Source organism: Zeus faber (genome assembly GCF_960531495.2).
Source record: "Zeus faber genome assembly, chromosome: 9".
NCBI lineage: Eukaryota > Metazoa > Chordata > Actinopteri > Zeiformes > Zeidae > Zeus > Zeus faber.
In genome coordinates this window covers 11244192-11263594 of record NC_137197.1, presented here as the reverse complement: position 1 = coordinate 11263594, position 19403 = coordinate 11244192, and the positions used below count along the sequence as shown (strand labels likewise).

The window sequence follows — 19403 nt, the reverse complement described above, 5'->3', positions numbered from 1 at the left end:
AGCTTTTACTGGACTACCAGACTACAGACTTTATCAGGGGTTCGTAGAACAGATAACAGATCGACTACATCAGCAGGTGATTTTGTTTCCTATCTCAGACATTTTACAATAGATGGTCTTTTACCATTGGCTTCCCTCTTGGTTTCTACTGTACTGCATGTAGAAATGGTCTGTTAATGTGCACCCACTCCCACTTTCCAGTGGGCTAAAAGGCACAGGCCTCATTTCGTGGCCGGAGCTACAGGTTTTTAATGTGCAAGATGAGTGCCCGTGCATGCTAATTTGTAGCCTGTAAAAACCGGTGAGATAATAGGAATCATAGGCGGTGAAACCCTATCATGACCTCATCACTGACTAGAGCTACGCCAGCCTCATTCCTTAATGGATGCACATATTACATTAGCACTCTAGAACGCTTTTCAACATGATTCACCACGGAGGTAGAAAAAAAAAAGACTTCTCTCCGCTCCCATTACTATTTTGTTTTTTGTAACAATGGCGGTAAATGGACGCTTGGTAATGCAATTCACAGAATAGACTTCCATATTCGGTTCCTTCGGCCCCTACGCTGCTTCTTGGGCCATGTGGTGTTGAGTGTCTTTGATGGGGGATTAAGTGCTAAAACAGGTTTGAGTCCGTGTGGGCAAGTGCAGGCTGCGGCGCGATTGATGAAAGAGACGGCGAGCGAGGCAAGGGGTTTAGACGACCGCCCTCCTCCCACCTGATCCACGTCAAATAAACTGCCACTTCTCGCCTTCGCCTTCACTTCAAAGCCCAGACTGTCTGAGCCCCGTCCCCATCTCGGTTTGCAACACTTTGCAACACTTTTTTCTCTTCCTTTTTTTGGGGGGGGGGCAATATGGGGAATGTTGCTTGGCGGAGGTCAAGACAGCTCTGTTGTAAGAGGCAAGGCGTGTGCAAAGAAACCAGCCTCATTTCCGCGCAGGAGGCGAACTTCTCAACTCGGCGTCCAGCGTTCTTAACTGAAATGGCGCAGCAATTGACGGGCAATTTCCATTAAAGCGACTGCTCAGAGGTGGAAAAAAGTACTCCTGAAATGCTCACTGTCAAAAACAACTGTAATTGCCGAGTAACCATGGAGCGTTCTAAAATACCAGGAGAAGAAGGAAAAAGATCAAGAGGGGACTTGTACGCCTAATTAGATCACGCTGAGAAGCAAAGGGGGTATTGTCCGATTTTTTTTTTTCATTTTATTTTGGGCTTTCTCTCTCTCGGAGAGAGGCAGACGGAAACAACAAATTGGGGGACCCCAATTTCGCAGAGAGCCAGACAGATGTTGGTCACAGAGGCACAGAAAAAAAAAAAGGAAAAAGAAACCAGGACAGCTGCTGCATTCCAGGCGAGGTCGAGACGTCAGCGAAGGGTGAAAACAGGCATGAACTGTAGCGCCGGTCCATCTAACCGCTTTGCCGGAGGAGATGCCAGGACGTCTGGGTTCAATGAGAGTTTGCTGCCAGAGGGGGCGATGAGACGTCTTCTTCTGGTCACATCTCATCAGCTTGTTCCTGTTGCTGAGCCAAGTCTCTTTTGGTGAAATCCGATTTCTTCTTTGGTTAATGCATGGCGAAGAACCACAGGGAGGATGGCACAGAGGTTGAGGCAGACCCAAATTGTCTCAGATGCTATTTGCCTTTGTCTTCTGAGACACTTAGAGACCCCGGGTTGTCATCATTTTTCACCATCCGACAGTGGTGTATCATTAAATCTTTAGACAACATATTTATTTTGTCAGTCGGTTCTTCTGCTTCACATCGTTTTGATAATGGACAGTTCAGTAATCAGTTTGGCAGCGTTGCATATTCAACGCTATTCTCATTTTCCTTCTCTTCCATCTTGTGCTTCTGGTGCTCTAGTTCTCAGCAAGCTATTCTAGTGACTGTTGCCTGAGGGAAAGGGAGTTAATTCTCTCCTTCCCTCATCATCTCCAGTCCTCTGCCCCATCTTCTACCGCTCTCTCCAAGCCTGGTCTGTCTTAATTTGATCAGCTCAAGTCATCAGGCACTGTTTAAAGCCATCAAAGGGAGCCCTGTTCCCCCGCTGGGTGTCCACTGAGAACAGTGAGCCCAGTGTCTGTCCGGGACCCTCGAGACAGCCCTACCCCCTACCCCCATTCCAGTTTTCTGGTGACATCACCGTCTCATCCCTTGACCCCCTCCAGACCGCCTGAGGGTTTGATGCCTTGGCTGTGAGCGGCGACAGTGGGCCTACTGTGCACGGTGGCGACATGCTAGGAACAAGGGCAGGGGGTCAGGGGTCACGCTGGGAAGTTCACACTCAGTGTCCCACCCAGAATGCATGTGTTTGGAGTGGTCCGGTTCCAGACCCAGGCCAAGACCCTGGCTTTCTGGTTTTTGGTTGTCCAGGTTGGGGTTTCTTGGATATCGTGGACAGCATTTGAAGGGCATTTTATTGTTTTATTGCAAGAAGCCAATAATCCAATCAATTATCCTGGTGATGCAAATGGATTGGGTCACTCAGTCATCATTTCAAATGGGATAAGATTAGATCTGATGACAAGAAAATGTCTGTCTAGACAGGTTGTAATAGTGAAGCGAAGGTGTTGATCACAGTCAGATACAACGGTCGATAGGTGTTTGGTTTTTATGTGTGTCTGTGTACACATCGTTACTCACCAGAGTAACTGGCAATAATGTAATAGTCAATGAATAACGATGTATTCTTTCTCTCCCTTCTCTCCTTCGTCATGGACAGATCTGGAGTGCAGCGACGTACCCCTGCTCACTCCAGGGAGTAAAGAGATGATGTCCCAGGCCCTGAAGGAGACCTTCAGCGGCTTCACCAAGGAGCAGCAGCGGCTGGGGATTCCCAAAGGTAAAAAAAAAAAAAAAAAACCCTTTTGGATGGATTCCTTATGGTGAATCAGTGGTTTTTATCATGAGGGGAAAAAACAATTTTCCCAAATGAAATGCATTAGTCATCACAAAACTGCGTCACGTGTCCGGACAGACGTCAGATTATTTCACGTGCTCGGTTCAGACGTAATGGCGGCGTCCTCCTGGGGAAGAGTCTCTCAGGGCGAGGAGACACCCACTAATTTACGAAAAAATGCTCTTGCATTGCAGTCATAGGTTGAGGCAGACTGACTGGATATAAACACAGAGCGAGAGACAGACAGTGAAAATACTAAGCCGTGTCACTAATTCAGGACTGACCGCAGAGCCTCCCTGCGCTATTTAGAGGCCAGGCCCTACACAGGAATAGAACTCCACACGGTTATCAATATTCACAATATATCACAGTAGCTGTAGCTGCTAGAAATGTCAAACGTGATAAAATCCAATGAATCCAATGGAGGTTCTTCAATGGAGGTGAAAAACATGTCAGAACCAAACCAATGAATTTAATAGAGAGAGAGAGAGCGAGAGAGAGAGAGAGAGAGAGAGAGCGAGAGAGAGAGAGAGAGATAGATAGATGTTGCTACCACCATCTGGTGACATGTCATTTAAAAGTAATCTCATGTCATTCACTCACCACACTGTGTGTCAAAGGGGTTAAGTGTTCAGTTCCAGCAGTTCTTCAGTCATCATTGGGTGTAAGGTTTCCATAGCTCCTGAAAAGTGACCAAAAGATTTGCGATTCAAACCATGTAGCCAAACTAGCTGCTATCTTTAAATAAAGTTTTTGAACTTCTGTTTTACCAGCAATGTCTATACTGTACAACATGAGGAAGTACCTGGCTATATTTGATCATATTTTGTTCATCTAGGCCTGTAGGGAAACTAGGGTTTAGGCTTAATCTCAATTTAGAAATAAGAATCAAGAGTCATATTGTACTGTAAGTCACTTTGAAAGTTGACACATGGAACATGCATCAATATTGAACGTAACCACCACATATTCCGCCCCCCCTCCCTCAGACCCCAAGCAGTGGACGGAAAGCCACGTGGCCGAGTGGCTGATGTGGACGGTGAACGAGTTCAGCCTGAAGAGCGTGGACTTCCGCAAGTTCTGCATGAGCGGGGCGATCCTGTGCGCCCTGGGCAAGGAGCGCTTCCTGGACCTGGCACCCGACTTCGTGGGCGACATCCTCTGGGAGCATCTAGAGATGCTGCAGAAAGGTCCGTGCACAACACTGAACGATAGCAGCGGGAGCGCGTCAGCATGTTGGGATGAGCCGCTTTGATCGGTTTTGGTCTGTTGGCCTTTGTGGCGATGGGTTAGGGTGAGGTGAAGTAAAAGGATGAACTTTATTTTATTTGTTTTATTTTATTATTATTATTATTATTATTATTATTATTATTATTATTATTTATTTATTTTTTACATTTTAAACAGTTAATCCTATTCATGGTGAGGATTCCATTGATGAGGAAGATGATGATCAATATTGAGAAAACACCCAGCCCACTATTTGCCCTTATTGATTCAGTTGCAGCTCCTACTTCCATTCTATTCGAAAAAACGACCGTAGGTGATAAATATCAAGCATTGCAGGAGTGTACGTCAGTGTCTCTGTCAGAGCTGAGGTCCAGATCGAGCATTATAAGCATTAGCGATAGTAACAGGAGCCAAAAAGGAAAACACAATTAAGCTCGGCTCATGAATATTTTATCATGTGGATGCGGTTACATGGTACGTCAAAAAAAAAAAGAAAAAAGAAAAGAGAAATCAATGAGGAGGTCGCTGACGTGCTTTCTCACCCGTTATTTTTTTTTTCTCCTCAGAGGAAACAAAGCATTTCCCTGTCAACGGACTGACCTCCAACTTCCAGGAATCCCGCTATACCTCAGACTACTTTGTCAGTAAGTACCAATAATTCGGTAATCATTTGCTGTGCGCAAATTAAGTCTATCTAAACTGTGAAGACGGAGATAACATTTAGCCAGAAATCATGAATTTACTAGAGAGAGAGAGAGAGAGAGAGAGAGAGAGAGAGAGAGAGAGAGAGATATGGATGGATGGATAGATAGATAGATAGATAGATAGATAGATAGATAGATAGATAGATAGATAGATAGATAGATGGATGGATAGATAGATAGATAGATAGATAGATAGATAGATAGATAGATAGATAGATAGATAGATAGATAGATAGATAGATAGATAGATAGATAGATAGATAGATAGATAGATAGATAGATAGATAGGTAGATAGATGGGTAGATAGATGGGTAGATAGATGGGTAGATAGATGGATAGATGGATAGATAGATAGATAGATAGATAGATAGATAGATAGATAGATAGATAGATAGATGGATAGATAGATAGATAGATAGATAGATAGATGGATAGATAGATGGATAGATAGATAGATAGATAGATAGATAGATAGATAGATAGATAGATAGATAGATAGATAGATAGATAGATAGATAGATAGATAGATAGATAGATGGATAGATGGATAGATGGATGGATAGATAGATAAATTAGTTTTAGAGCAGCACACATCAACATACTAGCCAATATGAATAAAGTTTTAACTATAGAAATAGAAAGAAATGACAACACATTGTACAATAAACTATAGAAGTTGCCTAAAAAAATATATCAAAAATTAGTGATGTACAATAAATCTAGAAATGAACAAATAAATGTTATCTTGTCAATATACAATAAACCTAAAAACAACAATAATGAAATGAAACAACAAAAATAAACCTAACAATAAATCAGGATAATAAACCCAATAATAAACAATGAACAATAAAAAAAAATGGTAAACATAATTATTAACAATAAAATAAACCAAAAAATCAACAATAAACTAGGAAAGAAGATGACATGGAATATTTAGCAAAAAAAAAAAGATGAATTATTTAATTAGTTCCCAAAGTGACTTCTGTTTTCCAAGTTTTACAGAAGTTTTCTATACGTCCCTTGATGTTAAACACTCAACTACACCTTCCTCCAATGTTTTCCAGGCCTTCCCATTCATCTACTCAGATTTTGGTTGCTGCTTAGCTTGGCACCAGAAAGAAAATTCAGAAATTCTAATAATTCCTCCTTCAATCGAAATGGCTTTTCTTATACACAACTTCCCGTTTCCTCCCGCCCTCTGTGTGGCTCACTTCCTTTCTGGCTCGGCAGACTACGGCATTGAGCACGCTCAGTGCGTTCCTCCGTCCGAATACTCGGAGCCCGGCTTCATCACGGAGTCCTACCAGACACTGCACCCCATCAGCTCGGAAGACCTGCTGACACTCAAATACGAGAGCGAGTACACCAGCGTCATCCTGCGCGACACACCCCTCAACCCCCTGCAGGGGGAGTACTTCTCCGTCAAGCAGGAAGTGGTGTCACCGGACAATATGTGCGTGGGACGCATCAGCAGAGGTGAGGTCCAGATTTCTGCGATACATCGAGTAAAAAGAGGGTGATGAGAGGCAATGCTCTAGACCCATGATCCTCAGCATTTTTCCATATCACGGACCCCCGCCACCATTTCGATCACATTTTGTCTCTGGGAGCACGATCTGAGATGATTTCTACCGTGAGTTATGATTTGGTCCAACGTTCCATACCTGTCCATACTATAGTTGTGGAAATAACAGTGAAGGATGAAAACAGTCGTTATTGCACATTCCCGAATGGTGCTGCACGGACCCCCTGGAACCTCTTGAAGGACCCCCTGGGGGTCTGCGGACCACACGTTGGGGACCACTGCTGTAGACTTTACAGCAGGCCTGGACAAGGAACGAACCAAATATTTATAGATTTCTACACCACAGTGTGTGCTTATATATTATTTTCTTAATTCTTACTCTTCGCAGAGGCATGCTTGTTCCAACCCTGTATTTAATTATTTCATTCTTCAAATTATTTTTTATTCTACTTTGTAAATGCATTTTGCCTGTTTGCTTGGCTTCTATTATCACAATCTCCTTTTAATGCACGGTAAAGCACTTTGAGTGACATGGCGTGTATGAAAGGTTTTATACAAATAAAGGTTATTACCAATAATACAGAATAGCGTGCCACGGAAAGATCATACCTTATTATCAATGACCGTGCCGAAACACAAAAGGATGTCGATATTGAGTCAATGCTCAGTTCTGGACTTGTATCTAATACAAAGTGACTCGAGTGTGAAAAAACGGTCTGCATGCTTTACTTGTGTTGTGTGGGTGTTCTCTTGCTGATGTTACCAAAATCTTGTCGCGCCAAATCACTTTGCATGTCATAAGGCAGAAGAAAAGCAGGCCTTCTGCTCGGTCGCCTTGCGGTTCGAGCGTACCCGCCTTGTGCGCGCCGTTTGGCTTGAGGAAACAAGAGAACACTCTATTGTTTTTGTCAGAGTGAAACACGGAAAGAAAAGAAGAACGAAAAAAAAAAAAAAGCCACAACGCGCGCCCTATGCTCGTCTGTCTGTCCTCCCTGCGTCTATGCAAAACAGGCTGAGGGGCCGTCACCTTCAAAGAATAACAACCTACTTCTCTGCAACCTATGTCAACCTCAGGGTTCTGGGTAAGAGCCATAGGTGTCGGCGTCCTCGCTCTCTTTGCTTTGTTTTCTTTTCCCCCCCGAATGCGCCACGTTGTTTTCTCCCCTCCCGCTGAAGGGTTTGGAGACACTGACATTATTGGTTGACATTTCCGAAGCCGTAAAGCTCCGATCTTTCCTCAAGCCGCCCCGCAGCTGTACAAACGCACAGCAGGGGGGGTATCGGGGAGTTACGGACGTACAGTGTACGGGCCTCAGTCCAATGCCTTGAGCATCCCCCCGCTCCAGGCGGAAGGTACGATGTCCAATCCTGGCGCATCATAAATTCCAAAGCGTTTTTGGCATGGCGGTGCGCTTTCCCCGTAACGTGGGAAAGTATTTGTTGTGCGGCCGATATCCACATCTGGCCCCAATTGAAGTAATTGAAGATTTTTCAGCATCAGACAAGGGCATTGAATTATCTGCAATCCATTAATGGCTCTCAATTGGAAGACCCTTCTTATCGTTCGTTTCCCCCCCACCCCCCGAGGTCTGAAATAGCCGGGCGATTTATGTGATCGTCCTTCTATTTGGGAAAGTAAGCCAAATGGGCGGCTGTGGCGAAATGAAATGAGCCGTCCAACATGGAAAAGCTTAGTAACAACTTAGAGCCTTGCGCTTATATAACCGTCTGATCAGGTGGACCGCTCAGGATTTTGCGCCCATTAAACGTGTTAAAGACCCAAGTTTCAATCTGACCACAGTTTACCGTTCAGCCAGTCGGGCTTAATATCCCACCTCCAAGACACCAAGCGACCAACGCAAAGTGTTTGGGAGGTTTCTAGACGGTTCTGGCGCTGAAGGCAAAAAGAAGAAGAAAAAAAAAAAAAAAGCGTGACCGTTCATTTCAGACACGGTAAAGTAGAGATACCGATGGCCGGTTATGTTCGTAACGGCAGATTAAGGTTGTTAAAAAAAACAACAAAAAAAAAAACAGCACCGTGACGTAAAAGAAGAATCAGTCAGGGTTCGTTCGAGAACAAGGGGGGGCCAGGGAAAGCCATGTGGAGTCGGTTTGCTGAGCTACGTCTCCCGTTGGTCAACAGTATTTTCCCCCTAAAGACGGTTTTGAAGTTGCCGTGATTTGGAAGTGCTACACTACTCCAACACGTCCTTTCTCAAGAGAGAAGAAGCGCCCTGAAAACTCATTGGAACAAAGGGCACAAACTGCTTTGAGGGCGTTTGTCCATCAACTCTATTTGCCCCTAAAAAATGTTTTATCGCTGCCATAATTTGGAAGCGTTCAGCTACTCCAACACGTAGAAGACCAAACACCTTTCTCCAGAGAAGGAAGAGACTGAACGTCATTGGAACTGGATTTGAAGATGTTCTTCTACTTCCAGTCGACAGCAGCATACCATAGCGCTCCTTTGAGAGCACTTGTCCGTCGACTCTATTTGCCCCCGAAAAACTTGGACGTCGACCAGGTCGACAGTCCGCAGTCGCGTATCTGAGCGCCGAGCGGCCCACTCACCCTCCGTCCTTTCCCCACCGTGTGCTTGCTCCCAGGTAAGCTCGGCGGCCAGGACTCCTTCGAGAGCATCGAGAGCTTCGAGAGCTGCGAGCGGCTCACCCAGTCGTGGAGCAGCCAGTCGTCGTTCAGCAGCCTGCAGCGCGTGCCCTCCTACGACAGCTTCGACTCGGAGGACTACCCCAGCGCCCTGCACAGCCACAAGCCCAAGGGCACCTTCAAGGACTACGTGAGGGAACGCTCGGACCTCAGCAAGGACAAGCCCGTCATCCCGGCCGCCGCGCTCGCCGGCTACACAGGTGAGACGCCTTTCCCAGAGTCTTGTCACCCTTTGCGGTATAGCTTAGCAATGTCCTTGTTAAGCCGTAAGGGGCGTCCACGTCGGGCGGATTTGGACGTTTCTTTTGCGGGTAAACGTCCAGGTTCACCCTCCTCTCAGCTCCGAACTCGCTCTCTTTTCTCCAAAGTTTGCCGCGGTCGGTTTGTCTTTCCTTGCTCCCGTGGGGTGGAATTTTGAATCCCAGGTTGAGGACGGTTTACTGCCCACGACTCGCTCAGATGGTCCATCAAATTCCCTTCTGGCGTGCGCTGGATTTGTGCATTCTTGCTGGGAAAGGCGGACCCCGCCACCAACATTGGGAACAGCATAAAGGGGAGTGCATGCATGACACTAATACAATCGATGGCTGTTTCTTATAAAGTGCCGGGTGAGTAAAGTCACACATGGGATTTTTCAACATAATAATCTCACGGCTCACCGTTTTGAGGTATATAATTAACAAAACATGCAAAGTGGGTAGTACTCTGTCAGTAAAGTGGTTTCTGAAGTGCGGCGAACACCAAGTTCCTCGTTACATATTTCTATAGATGTCACACAAGTCACAGTTACTTCATTTTTTAGCACTTCCTCCGCTCATAACACCTACTCGGGGCGTAGCTCCCGCGCTCCGTATCGACGCTCTAAAAAGGCACCTTGATGCACCACTTTTAGCCACGACGCCAAAAAAACAACAACAAAAAAAACAAAACAAAACACTTTTTTTCTTTTTTTTTTTTTTTAAACCCTGGCGGCTGGAGGCGCGGCACAGGAAACAAGTAGAGTTTTTGCTCGTGGCTTCTCTTCTCTTTTGTTCACATCTCACCGCCCCACCACGTGTTATCTGCAGCCCACATCGCAACCCATTTCATTTTTTTTTTTTTTTTCCAGGTCGTCTTAGCAACGCAGAAAAATTACACCCGAATTATCTGTTCATCTCGTGAGGCCCCGGTTCCGCACATGACGTCGAGGGAGCTCGACGGCGCGCGCTCGCCGTCCAATTATACTCTCAGTTCGCGAACCCTTCGTTTCATAACCGCTTACATGTCTTTTTTTTCTCCTTCATGGCGATCGAAAACCGTAATGACTCATTGACCCCGAAGTGGAAGGCGACGAGATAACATAGTAACTGTTGAAAAAAAACCCGAATGCTTTCTTTTTTTTTTTTTTTCTTTTCATAAATGTATAAATGATTGGGTTAAACAGTCACGAGGGGTCGTTAAAGGGTGGTTTGGCGGCTGGTATTCCAAGAAAAACCCTATAACTACTGCATATCACAATGCGTACTTGTATCTTGCGGTGCAGAGCTCACGCTGGACCATGTGCACGTCCCGTCGTTCGTTTCTCAGAACCGACACATCGTCCTCGCCTTCATTTGGAATGCGGAGCCGTTCAAATCACAGTGGAGAAGATTAAAATCTATTCAAATTATATGAAATCAATACACAACCATGATGGGATAATAAATCAAATTTATATTTTGGTGTGTATTCAGATGTATAGACATAATAATGATCATAATAATGACAATAAAAATAAATTGGGTTTTAATGCACCTTCACTAGTAAAAACCTGCTTTGCACTGCTCAGCCACTCTTGTGGTGGAATTACCGGTTGCCACATGGCTCAGCAGCCGTCGTCAGGTCGTGCCTGTGGGACGTTGGAACTTTTACGCTATATCCTATTTTGGTAACTTGATATTGCACTTCCAAGTGAAGAGCGGAGGAACCCGTTTCAATTTATACCCACAGTCATTGCACTGTGATGGATGCTGGTCTGTGTGTTTTAGAGAGATGGAGGAGGGCTGAACGAAGGTAGAATTGGAGTGGTCCTCCTCCTCCTTTTCCTCTTCCTCCTCCTCCTCTTCCTCCTCCTCCTCTTCCTCTTCCTCCTCCCACTCCTCCTCCTCTTCCTCCACCTCCTCTTTCTCCTCCTCCTCCTCCTCCTCCTCATCCTTCTCTGGCCGCCCCCGTCGGGAGCAGCAATCGGCGGAGGGGATGTGCTCTGCTTTCTTTTTGGACCCCCGATCTCTCCGTTCTCTCACCTCATTAAGACCCTCTCCGTTTTTTCTAAAGTCGCCATCTCAAAACGTTGCCCAGCCCCCCCCTTCACCTCGTCCGAGCGGCGGCCTTCCATCTTGACATTGCGCCCTCCGTGTGGAGCCCGGGCAGATCTTTGCAGCTCCTCCACCACCAGCACCACCCGGCCCGGTTTGGCCACATTCTAGTCTTCTCCGACGCACAATGGGAGCTCTGAGTATATTTTTGGAAAGTGATTTTGCTTGGTTGGAAGGGGGTTTGGTTTGCTCCACTGTATGTGCGCCCACTGTAAGTGCAGCAGACTCTGAGGAATGCGAGTCCAAAACCTCCTCTTCTCAAAGAGTCCCAGTGTTGTGCGGAGGCATTCGCTGCTCGCCAGATGCATCGTTTTTCGGGGGGGTACGTACAGTTTTTTGGGGTGGGGAGTTCCTTGAAAAAGGGACTATTTTCTTGTGATAAGTGTAAGACACACTCTGGCAGGTGTGATCTCAGCCTTCGAAACTGGGTGGGTTTTGTGTATCTACCGAAAGCCGCAAGATCAAAGTGTACCACAGTAAACTAGTGCAGAGGCAGAATCGTTTTAATTTTTTTTTTTTCCTGCTGCATTCAGCTCTCTCTCTCTCTCTCTCTCTCTCTCTCGCTCTCTTTCTTTTTTTTTTTCATTTTTTTCCATTACGTCTAACGATCTTCTTAGTGCGCTTCAATACCTGTGAAGTTCACTTCACTTCAGTGAACAGTTAACAGCTAATTTGCACAGTCTGCAAATAATAATAATAACTTTATTTATATAGCGCCTTTCAAAAACTAGTTAGAAAGTGCGTTACAATAAAAACAATATTAAAAGGACTTCAATTCCAAAGATATAAGAATATAAGACAAGGAAAAGTAATTAAAAAAATAGTAAAACAAATACCTATAGTTGAGAAAAAGCCACACAATATAAGTGAGTCTTTCATCAGGGAGTTCCACAGCTGAGGGGCCCAAACAGCAAAGGCCCTAAAATCGCCTTTAGTAACAAGTGCAGATTTTGGAACAATTAGGAGCAGGGAGCAGATCACAGATGAAGGCAGGAGCCTGGCCGTTCAAGGCTTTGAAAACAAGCAGTACAATCAAAAAAAAAACAGTTCTAAAACTCACAGGGAACCGGTGAAGGGCAGGGAAGGTTGGTTTCATGCGGTGGCTTCTCTCGGTGCGTGTTGGAAGCCTGGCAGCAGCGCTTTGTATCAACTGCAGTCTTTGGATGTTTTGGATGCAAATGGGTCACAATCCCGAACTTTTAATCCTAATATGACGTTACGCATTCCATTACAGCCGCAGTGAAGTGGCTGATCCGTGCAACTTCATTTCGAGACATTGGGCCGGTTGTCGCGGACAACGTTTCATCTAAATCGGGATTTTTAATGAATCCAGACCAGAATTTAAAAAGACCTTTCTGAGATGTTGCTTCATTTGAGATCAATCAGTCCTTGACCAGGAAGTCCGAGACTTATTAAGGTTATTTGATGGACCGGCCAGCTCCTTCTGTCTGGTCTTGGTGCTGGTCTCGGTCCAGATCATCCAAAGATAAACCTGCCTCTGGTCAGCTTTAATTTAATCCTTCACTTAGACCTCGATTAGTGAGTCTGAGACGATGTTAAACCGTGACTGAGGAAGGCCGTTTCAATTAGTGTGATTGAGTCTACAGTTAGGCCTAATTTGTGTCCCCCCCCCTCCCGAAACCCCCCGATTTTTGAGCAGAAAGTATAATTTCTGCCGCTGATGGGGAGAGAGAGAGAGAGAGAGAGAGAGAGAGAGAGAGAGAGAGAGGCTCGGAGCCTGTTTTTTCGGAGACCCTCACAGATCCCGTTACTGGCCTGTGAGTCAGGAGGCGGATTCATTCTAAACAAGTGATTTCATCCGTGTGGAACTCGCAGGGAAACATTCGAGAAATGTTCTGCCGGCCGTTCACACGCTGCACATGGCGACCGCCGGACAAAAGGGCCGCGGTGATGAATGGGACTCTTGTGTGTTTGGGAGGACGTCGACTTCACCGCCCAATAATTCCGATCTAAGATTTGAAGCCTTTGAATGGACATTCTCTTCGTCCGGCTAATACATTTGAATGCATCAGTGCTGGATTGATCGATGCTTCCTATTTATTTCAGTTGTTTCGATTTCTGAATTGAATGGAAAATTGTAATATTGATGCTGTGAGATCCTATCCAGCGTCTAGTATTCATTCTCCAGGTAACTTATTTCGGTGCGAGAACCCGAGATCGCGGATTCCGATCCCCGTGTCGGTCGACGTCTCACTCGGCGGCGGACACGCGCCCCTAAATCCCCGCCCGTCCCTCCGGGTTCTCACCCCGTCCTCCATCTTTCTCTCCGCAGGCAGCGGCCCCATCCAGCTGTGGCAGTTCCTGCTGGAGCTGCTGACCGACAAGTCCTGCCAGTCCTTCATCAGCTGGACGGGCGACGGCTGGGAGTTCAAGCTCTCCGACCCCGACGAGGTGAGAGGTCGCGACCCCGCCGGGAGGTCCTGAGCGCTTCTCCAGATGAGCTGCATGTCTGTTTACCCTGCCCGAGCCTTGGGCGCGGCTTCTCCTTGCCTAAATGACATGTTGAGGACGGCCATGTTTGAGCAGAGTGGAAGGGCTGCATTGCATTGCAAATATATTTTTTTAAATATATATACTTTTTGTTCAGGTTTGAGAAGCTCTAATGAACGCATCTGAATTTAGAACGATTGATGCATATGTAGCGAGATGGATGAATGGATGGATAAATACGTAGGTAGGTACGTACACTGTAGATACATACAGCTCTCATCAAAACAAGGGCGATAATAATTCATGAAATAGAAAAAGTTGCAATAAGCAATAAATCTACAAAATTACAAAACACTTGAAAAATTGGCAACATACATTAACTTAAAAAATAACAACAGATAATCCAAATTAACCTAAAATTAATAATAAACGAGGAAAAATTTGAAATAAACCTGAAAAACAGCGACAAGCAATGCAATTAAACCTCATAAATAACAATAAACAATCACGACAAACAACAGCACAATAATTCCCTGTAGCACCAAGATTTGCATACATATATAAGAACTGTACACATACTGTGAACATCAACATGGTCCTAACATTCTCATAAAAATAAGAGAACGTAATAACAATATCATATGCACAGTTTGGCAGTAGGTGACTGTTGCGTCTGACTCCAGCGTGTTTTTGCCGCGTGTCCCCGTCCAGGTGGCTCGGCGGTGGGGCAAGAGGAAAAACAAGCCCAAGATGAACTACGAGAAGCTGAGCCGGGGCCTGCGCTACTACTACGACAAGAACATCATCCACAAGACGTCGGGGAAGCGCTACGTCTACCGCTTCGTCTGTGACTTGAAAAGCCTGCTGGGATACACCCCCGAGGAGCTGCACGCCATGCTGGACGTTAAGCCCGACGCCGACGAGTGAAGGAAAAGATTACCGTTAAAGAAAAAAAAAAAAATTTTTTTTAAAAAGGAACATTTAAGGAGCATTTAGGACTGGGGGGGTGGGTCCAAAACTTTTTTTTTTGTTTGTTTGGGGGGGGGGGGGGATCCATTTCTTTTGGGTTTGTTTTTTGGTTTTATGACTATAACTGTGGTCTTTGTCATTTCATCTTAAAAGGAAGCTCATGCCAAAAGTGCAAATTCATACTCTGTTGCATTAGAGATACATGTGTGTGTGTGTGTGTGTGTGTGTGAGTGTGAAAAGAAACCGACAGTGTTGTGGTGGGCGAGAGGGATTGTATGAGAGCACAGAGAGAGAGAGAGAGAGAGAAAGAGAGATAGAGAGAGAGAGAGAGAGTGTAGCAGGGTGAACCCGTTTGCCAAAATTCCAAATCGAACAAAAAGGAGGAAGTACCGTTGCGTTTATCCGCCGCCGCTGTTTTTCTGCACAACAGGGAGATGAGGGTAGCGTCCTCAGCTCGGACCAAAAAAGTGTTGTTGTTTTTTTTTTTGTTTTGTCTTTTCTTCATTTCTGTTGTCTTGTTCGAGAAAGCGTATACTAGTGCCAGTATTATATTGTCCAAAAAAGAAAAAAAAAAGAAAAGAAAACCTATCGTGAACCTAGCGGGCGTGCGTAGAGAAGCCAAACTGTTTTTTTTTTTGTTTTTCTTTATTATTATTATTATTATTATTATTATTTTTGCGGTGGAAATACTCACATAACATCCTTTTTACATAGTTGGACCTTTTTCCCTTCGGCTTTTTGGCGACGTGAAGGCCGAAAATGTGCAGTTTTTTTTTTTTTGCCGATCAGACGAAAAGAAACTAGACACTGGCCGTGCAAGACGAGGGCTCCCTGGGGCTTCGTTACTTTACTCAAACCGAGAGCAGACGCACCGAAAGCAGCCGTTTGGCGTTGAAACCCACACCTTCAAACCTCCCGCGCGCACCGACGAGCGCGCGTCGTGACTGTAAGACCTCTCGGCGGTTTGGGTTCAACGTCACTTTGGGCATCGCGTGCGTCGGCCGCCCCTATAGAGCAGTGTTTTTCCACCGCCGTGCCAGGTGCGGCGTGAAAATGTTTCAAATTCCGCTTAAAAAAAAAACAAAAAAAAAACCACAAATCTGGTATGCAAATTAGCTCCCGTGTTGCAAGGTCAAAACTGCAAGGCTGTACTTCTTCATCAAAGTCGTCAGTTCCAGTCAGAACAGCAGCTCCGCGTTCATGAAAAGTTTCACTCCGAAAGCGGCGTCTATTCGCGGTCGATGAAACGTTCGACTCTTTTTTGGAGATTCAGTTCTTGACAAGTCACTCAGGAAAGGGAGCCATTCCATTCTTCCGACTCTTGTTTTTTTTTTTTTGTTTTTTTTTCGTTCGACTCCGGTGAGCGAGAGTCGGAAGAGTGGGTTTGGCTCCGAGAATCGTTCTATTTTGTCCAAACTCTGTATTTTTAACGAGATGAAGCCAGTAAAATCGGTCACATTCGATAGGAATTTCGGCAAATGCCTTCGACCCAGTTCTGCCTTTGACTTAAATTCAGTCCTCGGTGTTTATTTTTCCGTTTTTGAGCGAAAAGTGATGTACTGGAGAGCGTCACAGGGTCAGAGGTCACCTTGAGTGGAAACAGAAAAGTTGTGTGCCGTGGCAGAAAGAAGGTTGGGAAACACCGCAATAGACAATCCAAGTAGAGACCGTACTATTGGCCGTGAGTGCCTGAAAAAAAAAAGCATATTAATGAGCACAACCCGAATGACTTCCCGCCACCGTCCTCCTTTGTCAAAAAACGTGTTTATTAATGACGTCCAACCAATCAGTTCATATCGAGAGGACGGTGGCGTTGAGGCGACCGGATTCCCGGGAAAACCGGCGAATGTTTAAGCCCCGCCCCGTTTCTCCGAGCATATTTGGGTCTCGGAGGCACCGCCGTGAGGACGGCTGGAGGAGCCAAGAGAAGGGGAGCGAAGAGGGGGGCAGAATACGTGCGCGGAAGGAAGGAAGGAGGGAAGGAAGGAAGGAAGGAAGGAAGAAGAGCAGCAAGCAGCCGCTGACGAACTACAGGAACTTGTGAATATCGAGGGAGAGACGGAAAGTTACTGACTGTCAGATAAGACGAGACAAGAAAGAGCAGAGAGAGGGATTGAAACGGCAAAATGAGCAACTCTTTTATCGCTGTTTTTTTGTTTTGTTTTGTTTTTTTCGGTGGGAACCGTGGCTGTGCACTGGCCTTTATGGGAAAGTCGAGAAATATCATTATCAAGGCATAAATAAACCCTTTATTTGTTGACAGTGACCGACTGTGTTATCCCGCTCACGGATGAGAATAGACTGTTGTTTGTTCGGGATTGTGTTTCGATACTTTGAGACCCCGACTTTTGGCTCAATAAACAAGCGCGAGACAAAGCAGGAATAATAACCAAAACTCGCGTGAGGTCTTCGCCACTGGCTGTTCGGTCGACAGTGAGACCCCCAAAATCTCTCACGTATTTTAATTATTATTTTTTTTGTCCTTCCATCTTTTGTTGACCCGTTAAAGCACACAGCTAGACAAAATGTATGCCTTTCTGCCGTTGATTGTAAAAAGAAAAATCTAACAATTTATTGTACGCATTTTTTTCTATTTATTTGGCAGCCATCTTGGCGTCCCCATTGGAAAGGAAAGAGGAACTCATTCTCAGCTTGTTCCGTTTGTGTCTGCATATTGCCGTCTATGATACCAAACACTGTTGTTTTTATTTTTCCTTTGTTTCTGTTGCCATGTTCAGGTTCTTTTAATGTTTAAACCGACTGTTCTATGCTAGAGCAAACAGAGAGTGTGTGTGTGCGCATGTGTGTGTGTGTATATGTATATATATATATATATATGTATATACTGTATACGTATATGTGTTTGTATATATATATATATATATACACACACACATATGTATGTATATGTGTGTGTGTATATATGTGTATATATATATATATATGTGTGTGTGTGTGTGCGTCCTTGTGTGTGTGTCTATATATATATATATATATATATATATATATATATATATATATGTATATATATTTGTCTGTTGTTAACGATGCCAACAGCCAACGCCCTGGAAGCCATTTTTTTCTTTCTTCAATGAGAATGGAATGTTTTGTACTATCGGTTTAAACGTGTTAAACGTGAATTCTGTAGCTTAAACTGTTCAGAAGTTAAATTCAAGTGTTTTTTTATTTTATTTTTTCAGGTAAAGAGTGGCATAATTAATGTCATATTAAACCATTTGTTGTCTTACCAGTACACCTTACTTGGGCAAAATGTATACATACCAACACGTTGTGACATATGCATATCTTTGAATGAATTCAATAGAAACAAGACTCGTTCTGGAGGTTTTTTTTTATGTTTTTTTGTGTATATTTTATAGTGTCTGTATTTTTGTTATTGAGCTCATTTTTTTAATGTATTACGTTCACAAACATTTTTGAATATTTTTCAATAATTTATATTTTATAAAAAGACAAGAGATGCAGACAGCTGGTGCTTTCATGGGAATTACAAAGGTAGTGCAAGACAAAAATGTAGCGTTTTATTTTATTTTATTTTATTTTTTTGTTTGTTTTTTGTTTTTTTTTTATATAGAAAATAGACCTGTCTGCTAGAGAAAAGGCTGATGCTGGCCCATCAATGATTTCTGCTGGAAAGTTTTATAAACTGTAGCTTCTATTTCTAAAAATGTACTTAATGTACTTCAAAATGTTATGTTATGTTATAAAAAAAATATATATGTGAACAAAGGTTTCATAATCTTTCAGACGTGGTGTGTCATTTTTCTTATTAACCTCTTCATCTCCACTAGTTCAATGCTATTGGACACGTGCCAGGCTACGGGGTATTTGAAACGTCATAAGCATATGATGCGCAGATAAATTGAATAAACAAAACTATGAGATAAGATCATGAGATAAATTCAGCAGGAAAATAAAAAACCCAGTGCGTGTCAAGATAAGTAATAAAAATACATATGTCACAAAGTTCTAACTAATACAAACATCTATATTAACTCGGTAACTTTGCTGTCTTTTACCTCAGATACCCAAAACCAATTTGAGGAAATCCGTTTCGAAGTAATAACTCATTGACATGGGGATTGTCAGTTATGCTATTCTAAGTAGCTGGATTGCCTCGCCATACAATACCCCGTCTTCTGAAATGACCACGGCATAGCTCTGTGAGTTACATTTTTGGGACGTGCCGTGTCTCCTGTTTTAACGAGCATGTCCCATGCACGCTGATGGGAGGCGGGTGACGTCAAAGCCTGAACGGCACACTGGGGCCCATTCATGTGCTCGTAACCCCGGGCTCATATAAATTCCACTGTAGATAGGAAACATACAGGGCTGTGGCCCCCTGCCCCGTGTAGCACAGCTGTTTGGCCCCGGCCCCGCAACACAGGGACCGATATAGACCCCCTGACATTAACCGCGGCTCGCATTTGAGAAAATGGTAGGAATCTGTCAAGGAAATACAACAAAGTGAATACAATGGTGAAATATCCACTGTGGAACCTAACTTGCAATAATTGATATTCACATTGACTTAAAGGGGCCACATAACGAAGTACACAATGACCCAGAAGTCAAACACCAATGCGCCA

General features: G+C 44.3%; 1 protein-coding gene across 2 annotated transcripts in view; it reads left to right on the top strand.

Moving 5' to 3' along the window:
- The window catches only part of ets1 (v-ets avian erythroblastosis virus E26 oncogene homolog 1), a gene marked incomplete at its 5' end in the record, with an annotated part of 40295 nt that extends 25498 nt beyond the window's left edge, over positions 1 to 14797 (top strand). For both annotated transcript variants that reach the window (XM_080007200.1, XM_080007201.1), the window contains 7 exons: positions 2734 to 2853; positions 3900 to 4100; positions 4707 to 4784; positions 6079 to 6324; positions 8980 to 9240; positions 13667 to 13785; positions 14536 to 14797. In XM_080007200.1, coding sequence (XP_079863326.1) covers positions 2734 to 2853; positions 3900 to 4100; positions 4707 to 4784; positions 6079 to 6324; positions 8980 to 9240; positions 13667 to 13785; positions 14536 to 14751 — 1241 coding nt within the window. In that variant the 3' untranslated portion in view covers positions 14752 to 14797. The remainder of the gene's footprint in view (positions 1 to 2733; positions 2854 to 3899; positions 4101 to 4706; positions 4785 to 6078; positions 6325 to 8979; positions 9241 to 13666; positions 13786 to 14535) is intronic.
- Between the last annotated feature and the right edge of the window lie 4606 nt (positions 14798 to 19403).